General features: G+C 45.9%; 1 protein-coding gene across 1 annotated transcript; it reads left to right on the top strand.

Moving 5' to 3' along the window:
• Positions 1-1,344: 1,344 nt before the first annotated feature.
• Positions 1,345-6,838, top strand: tshz3b (teashirt zinc finger homeobox 3b; the record flags this gene model as incomplete). Its single annotated transcript, XM_060072005.1, has 1 exon — positions 1,345-6,838. A coding segment is annotated over one exon (3,678 nt), but the record flags the coding sequence as incomplete, so codon positions are not given.
• Between the last annotated feature and the right edge of the window lie 1,111 nt (positions 6,839-7,949).

The raw sequence follows: 7,949 nt of genomic DNA, 5'->3' as shown, positions 1-7,949 counted from the left end.
CTTCTGCTTCGTGGTCACTTGTGATGTTTCACAGATTAGAGGAATAGACGTATGCCGTCGTTAAATCAGAGCTGTCTTCACCGGAGACGGTAATGGAGTTTGATTGAGTGTGTGTTACCGTGCCACACCCTGACCACTGACCCGTGTGTGTGTGTGTGTGTGTGTGTGTGTGTGTGTGTGTGTGTGTGTGTGTGTGTGTGTGTGTGTGTTTACATACCACGTTGAATGAGTGATGGCCCTGCTGTGGGAAGGAATGTGTGCATGGCACATGGCTACCGACGTGACTCTCAACCACTCACTCTTTTAGTTCAGTTGCCAAAACAAGATTATGTGTGTGCGAGGGTGTGTGTGTGAGTACTTTAGTAGTTAAAAGTGTCAGCACAAAGTCTTGTTTTTCTAATGCTCCTTTCTTTCCACTTGACATTCCAACAACTACAAATGTGTGTTGATGTTCTAAGATGACAGATTTTAGTTTTTGTCACGAAAAGATGCATCTTTTATCGGTAGGATTTTCATCACATTATTCTAAACGGAAATTATTTAAATATAAATAGAAAGCTTCCAGCTTTCTCTCTCCCAGCACCCCTCCACCCTCAAGCTAAACTGTAAATAATAATACAAAACACATTTTTTTTCTTTCCTTTTTTTAATCTTTGGTAATTGTAGCAAATGTGTTTGGCTCGGGGAGATTTGTTGCCGGGGAAAACGACATACATTCATTTTTATTCACGAGGAGGCAGGGTTCTGAGTGGTGTAATGAGTGGAAATGCATGCTTAATTTAAATTGTGAGTGTGTCTGTTAGGGAATGCATTCGAGTCTGCACAAGAAGCGTAAGACATATTAATTGACAGACAGGAACGGCTGTCTCCGAGGTTGATACAAGTAATTTATTACTTCAGAAATGAATGCCGTCGCCAGAATGTGCTTCATTAATTTCAAATTTAGTTTTAATTTCAAGCTGTTGCCCCTTGAGAAGAATAAGGTGGCAAGTTCTGTTTGAAGAACAAACTCCCCAACCCTCCCTCCCTCTCTGCGTTTTTCTCCTTTTTCTTGCCTCCATCTTTTTCTGACTGTCACTGATTTTCCGCAATTCACAACAAAGACCTGAAGGCTAGTGAGAATTTACCAGAGTGGGAGGTTACTTAATTGAGCAAAACATTTTGTAAATGCAACGAATGGGAGAAGTTGAAATGCAATAACTGTAAAGTTATGTGAAACCCAGCATCTGCTTGACTCAGTTTCCTCGTTCTTTACTCCAGAGTACATCTGGTTCCGGAATCATCATGTGTTTCTGTCAGCTTTCATGGAAGTGCACTAGAATGCAAAGTAGATGAACTACCATATATGCTGCCAGTCTAGTTCTAACCAACACATCTCTCTCTCTCTCCCTTTTGTTCTTTGCCCCTGCAGCCTACGTCCCTGAGGATGAGAAGGAGGCCGCCCTGCGCGAGGAGGACCAGGAGGGAGATGACTCCGCCCAGGAAGGGGAGGAACCCTCCACCAAGTTCCTGTGTCCGGACAAAGAATACCTTCTCAAAGACCGACCTGGCTCAGCCGACTTCAACGACTCCCCCGCCGCCGCCGACCTCTCGGGTCAGGAGCTGGACAGCGAGTCGCACCTCAGCGAGTCCAGTGACAGGATGTCCGACTTTGAGATCTCGTCCTTGAAAAACGACGACGCCGTTCTCATGGCTAAAGACCCCATGAATCCCCTCTTGCTGTCCCCTGCCTCTGTCCTGATGGCCGCCGCAAACTCCGCCGTCCCGCCCAGCGTGGACAACGCGCTTTTATCCACGACGGGACAAGTGGCCGACAGCCTGGAAAAGATGAAGGCCATCTACACTTCATTTCTGACCAACTCCTACTGGTCTACACTGAACTTGAACATGAACATGACAGCAGCTCAGCCCGCGGAGAAGCCCCCTCGTAGCCACAGCAGCAGCAGCAGCAGCAGTAGCAGCAGCAGCTGTGGGAGCGGAGGCTACGACTGGCATCAGACGGCCGTGGCCAAATCCCTCCAGCAGGCTTCGCAGAACCACCAAAACCGCATGGGGATGGCCCAGCAACCGACGGTGGCAGTGAACACAGCATCTACAGAGCCTCATCTGTTTAGCACCGTCCAGCTGTACCGACAGAGCACCAAACTGTACGGCTCCATATTCACTGGTGCCAGCAAGTTCCGATGCAAGGACTGCAGCGGCGCATACGACACGCTAGTGGAGCTGACCGTGCACATGAACGAGACTGGCCACTACCGGGACGATAACTACGAGACGGACAGGGAGGGTACCAAGCGCTGGTCAAAACCGAGGAAGCGTTCCTTGCTCGAGATGGAGGGGAAGGAGGACGCACAGAAGGTCCTCAAGTGCATGTACTGTGGCCACTCCTTTGAATCCCTGCAAGACCTCAGTGTCCACATGATTAAGACGAAACACTACCAGAAAGTGCCTCTGAAAGAGCCTGTCACACCAGTGGCCGCGAAGATCACCTCCTCTTCCCGAAAGAGAGCCCCCATTGAGCTCGACCTCCCCAGCTCACCCGACTCCAACGGAGGTACACCCAAGCCCAACATATTCACCGAGTCCAATGACATTCTTCAGAAAGCCTCAAACCCGTACATCACAGCCAACAACCGGTACGGACACCAGAACGGAGCTAGCTATGCCTGGCAGTTTGAATCAAGGAAGTCACAGATCCTCAAATGCATGGAGTGTGGCAGTTCTCATGATACACTGCAAGAGCTGACAGCCCACATGATGGTGACCGGCCACTTTATTAAAGTCACCAATTCGGCTATTAAAAAAGGAAAGCCCATCATAGATTCCCCCGCCCCAGCTCCAATCGCCATGTCAATTGAGGAAAAGTTCCAGTCGGTTCCCTTAGCGGCTACAACTTTCTCCCCTCCCCCTGCCCCTCTGCCTCCCCCAACCAGCATCTCACCCACACCAATGGCTGTTGTGATAAAGAAGGAGGAAAAAGAAGAGGAATGTACTAAAGAGATAATTACCAACAATGGTAACAGCAACACTAAAGATAAGAAGATAGTGTGTGATGATGAGACTGAAGAGAAATTTGACATTTCCTCAAAATATTCATATCTCACAGAGGAGGACTTGGATGATAGTCCCAAAGGGGGGTTTGATATACTCAAGTCCCTGGAGAATACTGTTACCTCAGCTATAAACAAAGCCCAGAATGGTGCCCCCAGTTGGGGTGGCTACCCAAGCATCCATGCAGCCTACCAACTCCCCAACATCATGAAGCTCTCTCTGGGCAACACTGGCAAGAGTCTCCCTCTCAAATACATGTTCCCCGGCGGGGACATCCTGTCTCCAACATCCAAAATACAGCCACTAATGTCCCCTCCAAGCAGACAGAATTCACCTCTGCCTAAGAACAACTTTCATGCTATGGAGGAGCTGGTCAAAAAGGTGACAGAGAAAGTAGCCAAGGTTGAAGAAAAGATGAGGGAGCCCACTGGAATCGTGCAGTCTTCCCCACTAAGACGCACTAGCCCTTCACCCTGTAGCAGTGAGGCAGGGGAATCAAACAGGGGACCATCTCCCAAAGAGAGGAGAGTATGTGGCTCCAATACCCCGGATAATGTTGCAGCAGGAGACAAAGTTGCAGCAGCAATGGGCAACAGAGTCAATCACAGAGATTCAAACGGTGACATCCCCAATAAGGAGGGCATGGAGAACGGCGTGGATTCAACTGGCGTGACATCCCCTATTTCCTCCAGCCTTTGTGGTAGCACAGCCATCATTACGGATCACCCTCCGGAACAGCCGTTTGTCAACCCCCTGAGTGCGCTGCAGTCGGTGATGAATGTCCACTTGGGAAAGGCCGCAAAGCCAGCCCTGCCTTCCCTCGATCCCATGAGCATGCTGTTCAAGATGAGCAACAGCTTGGCTGAGAAGGCGGCCGTGGCGGCATCCACTCCCCCAACACAGGCCAAAAAACACGGCAACGACCACATGGACCGCTACTACTACCAGCAGCACCTAAACACCAATGACCAGCCCATTGACCTGACCAAAGGAAAGAGCGCTGACAAAAGTAGCAACAACGGCTCTCTTGGCTCAGTGGCTCTGTCCTCGTCTACATCCACACCAACCTCTATTTCTCCTTCCGCCACCATCACCATGGCCAAAGCTTCGGCAGCAGTAGCTTCCTTCATGTCCAATTCCCCCCTGAGGGAGAACGCTTTGTCAGACATCTCAGACATGCTTCGGAACCTGACGGAGAGCCAGGCCATGTCCAAGTCCTCCACACCAAGCAGCCTGTGTGAACGCCCGGACATTGAGGGTGCTACGCAGGAGGAGATGGATGAAATATCCCCTGCACAGAAGCGTAAAGGCCGCCAGTCCAACTGGAATCCACAACATCTCCTTATCCTGCAGGCCCAGTTTGCCTCCAGTCTGCGGCAGACGAATGATGGCAAGTACATCATGTCAGACCTGAGTCCCCAGGAGAGGATGCACATCTCTCGGTTCACCGGCCTGTCCATGACCACCATCTCCCACTGGCTGGCCAACGTCAAGTATCAGCTGAGGAGAACGGGTGGCACTAAGTTCTTAAAGAACTTAGACTCGGGTCACCCCGTGTTCTTCTGTAGTGACTGTGCTTCACAGATCCGCTCGCCATCCACTTACGTGAGCCACCTCGAGTCTCACCTGGGTTTCCGTCTCCGAGACCTGGCCAAACTGTCCGGGGAGCAGCTTCTCAGCCAGATCTCCCAGCAGCATCATCAGCAGCGCCACACCAAAGGACTATCCGAAAAACTGCTGTCCAACCTCAGTCCCTCCAGCCACCCGTTGTCCTCCTCCCTTCCCATCTCCCTTCCCCTGGCCAACTCCCCATCGCCGTCGCCCGACGAGGAGGGAAGCGGGGCCATGCATCAGTGCAGGCTGTGCAACCGGACTTTTGCTAGCAAGCACGCGGTCAAGCTTCACCTGAGCAAGACCCACGGGAAGTCCCCGGAGGACCACCTCATGTATGTGTGTGAGCTGGAGAAATAGAGGTGATGGCATGGGGACAATGCTGAACTTTATCTTATGTATTTCTCCCTCACTCCAACCCTGTCTCTTACGTTTTTACAAACATTAATTTTGAAGGACCATCAAAAGTGACTGAAATGCACAAAAAGGTGCCATACAACTACTGCTTTGCATTTAGGCACATGGTTTTTTCCTGTTTTGTTATTATTGTTGTAGTTTATTTCCTGTTCATTTCTTTTTCAACGTGAGTTTGACTCAACACATTTAAGTGACTTGTGTTTTGTGCATTTTTATTTGAGGAAAAAAGCATTTTTAAGAAGACAAAAGCTGTTGTCATTGATGGTATTCAGTAAATGAAGGTTTAAAAATAGATTCTAAAATGAAATGATGTGTATTTTAAAACTTGTGTAAAGTTCCTTTATATTTTGGCATCACTGGGGTGTAATTAAGCTGCATGCATAAATGAAACAATTTAGTTAAAGCGTTATAACTAAATCTGGTGCACTTTCCATTATTTGATTTTTGTGTTCCACTTGTTCCTCCTTTAACTTGCTCTTGTTCAGTTTTCATTGTTTTTTGTTAAATTGTTATTTTTTTGTTCTTTTATTTTGTTTCTGAAACATTTTATGCTGGTTTCAGCGTCCTAAAGTTTAACCCTCTGAGTACGTCGAAGCACTTCTGCAACTAAAGATAAACGGTATCAACATGAGATTGGAGATTGGGAATGGAATGAGACTGTTGTGATGAATTTGTGACAAAAAGACACTTATCTGCCATGTCCATGTTTCACAGACCCATATTCAGGCAAATCCTAGACCACATTGTTCTGTTTTCTTTTGCTCTCGTGAGTCATAAGCTTAATCTTTGTCTGGATTTTCCCCCAAAGTCTTGAAATAAGCATTGTAGCTTTCTGATGCAAAAAAAAAAGAAAACACAACAAAAATCTAACGGATGAAAAGACAAAACAAAATTGAATAGAAATTTGAAGTCTTTTCTTGTCATTCGATCAGGGACCTTAATGTATTCAGGTCTGTGTACAAATTATGTATATAAAAACATATAAAGTAATTCCTGTCTAAATTATGCATCGTTTCTATATTTTTAATTTAAGAGGATTAATGACTATCTGCTGGTGCACAATATATGAAGACATTAATACAATTGTTTTGCACAATAGTTTTATAAACGTGTTATTTAATCAAGTGATATGATGGGACGAGGCAAAAAACATTAAAAAGATCACAACAGTTGATTCTTTTTATTTACAGCTCGTGCTCAAAGGGTTAAAGACTCTTTTTACAAGACACTACTTTACATGTGCCACTGTATGAACAATTAAAAAAAAGATATTAAAGGTTGTAAAAAAGATCCTACTTTATGAAGAAATGTCACATGTAATCTCTTATTTATAAGAACTCTTGGTTGTTGTTTCATATCGCTGAATACGTTGTTTTTTTTCGATTGGTCCTTTTTTTTTGTACTGACTAATTACTTTCCCATGATTCAACACTGCAGCTTTATCTTTTCCGGGATATGAAAGGGTAACCATGGTTACTCCAACCTCTTGAGTGACAAGTTCTGCCAATTTATGGCTGTAAATTTGCAGAACTAACTGACAGCTGCCTGTAGAGCAATGGAAAAAACGAAGAAAATCCTTATGTGTAAAATATTGGCATGTAAACAGCACAGATACTGTTATGCATTCTGTGCCGTGAGTCTTTTCTTTTGTTCCCTATTTTTGTTGTCCTTCTTCTTCTTGACAATGAACACCCATTATATGACTTCATATAACCTTGTTTTCTACTGCAGCATTAAAAAAGGAACTCGTTTTTTTGCAGTAACGTGTATGTGTCTCTTATGGCTATCAATTTTGTCTGTGCGTGTGGCTGTCTGTGTGTGTGTGGGTGTGTGTCGTACGGGCACTAATGAGCACATTAGATACACACTGTGCACGTGTCAGTGTCTGTCTGCGTTGAGATGTACACTGGGTCTGAGTTGGCATCAACGACCGGGTTTGTGTGTGAAAGAAACACACACACAAACACACACATATATAGATATATCGATAAACAAACCATCATTGCTCAGCTTCCCTCCTAATGTTTGGGTCGCATTCTGAAGCTATAGTTTATAGGCTAGGCTTTGGGATAAAACCGTTTATGTGAGATAAGTCACATTCAATTTTCAGGCTTTTGGACACTGTTCTTGCCCTCTTTACTCTATTTTGATCTTTCTCCCTCTTTCACAGTCTCTCTCTCTCTCTCTCTCTCTCTCTCTCTCTCTCTCTCTCTCTCTCTCTCTCTCTCTCTCTCTCTCTCTCTCTCTCTCTCTCTCTCTCTCTCTCTCTCTCTCTCCTCTCTCTCTCTCTCTCTCTCTCTCTCTGTCCCTCATGGCTGCAGCTTTGGGTATGGTTCCAAAAGATGACCCTCAACGGCCCCACAGTGATATAAAATGGATGACACAGTGCAGAAGTGCCAATTGAGCCAATAAACCATGGAAAGCCCCCTACAAATTTGCCCAAACTGGGAAGTGATGATAAGATACCCCCCTCTCCCCATACACCAACACACGCCTTCACTCCACTTCAACATTTCCTGCTTGATAATCAACCCCTGACATCCATTTTTACAAGTATCTCACCGCTAGGAATCCGACCTATGATGAAACTTCATTTTGAGGTGGTTCATGAATTATCTGCCAGATCGAGGCAAAAATTCAGTCTATATTGGTATGGGAAGAATGGTTAAGAAGCCATGTCTATACGGTCAGATTTACCCAGGTATATCTTGGTATGGGAGAAATCATAAAGAAGCAAGACTTTTAGTGTCAGATTTACCTAGGTGAATCTTCAATCTATATTGGTACGGGTGGAATGGTAAAGAAGCCACACCTATAGGGTCAGATTAACCCAATCTTCAATCGATATTGGTACAGGCGGAATGGTAAAG

This window comes from Gadus macrocephalus, chromosome 14 (assembly GCF_031168955.1).
Source record: "Gadus macrocephalus chromosome 14, ASM3116895v1".
NCBI lineage: Eukaryota > Metazoa > Chordata > Actinopteri > Gadiformes > Gadidae > Gadus > Gadus macrocephalus.
The sequence above is the reverse complement of the archived record's forward strand: the minus strand, read 5'-3'. Positions and strand labels throughout refer to the sequence as shown.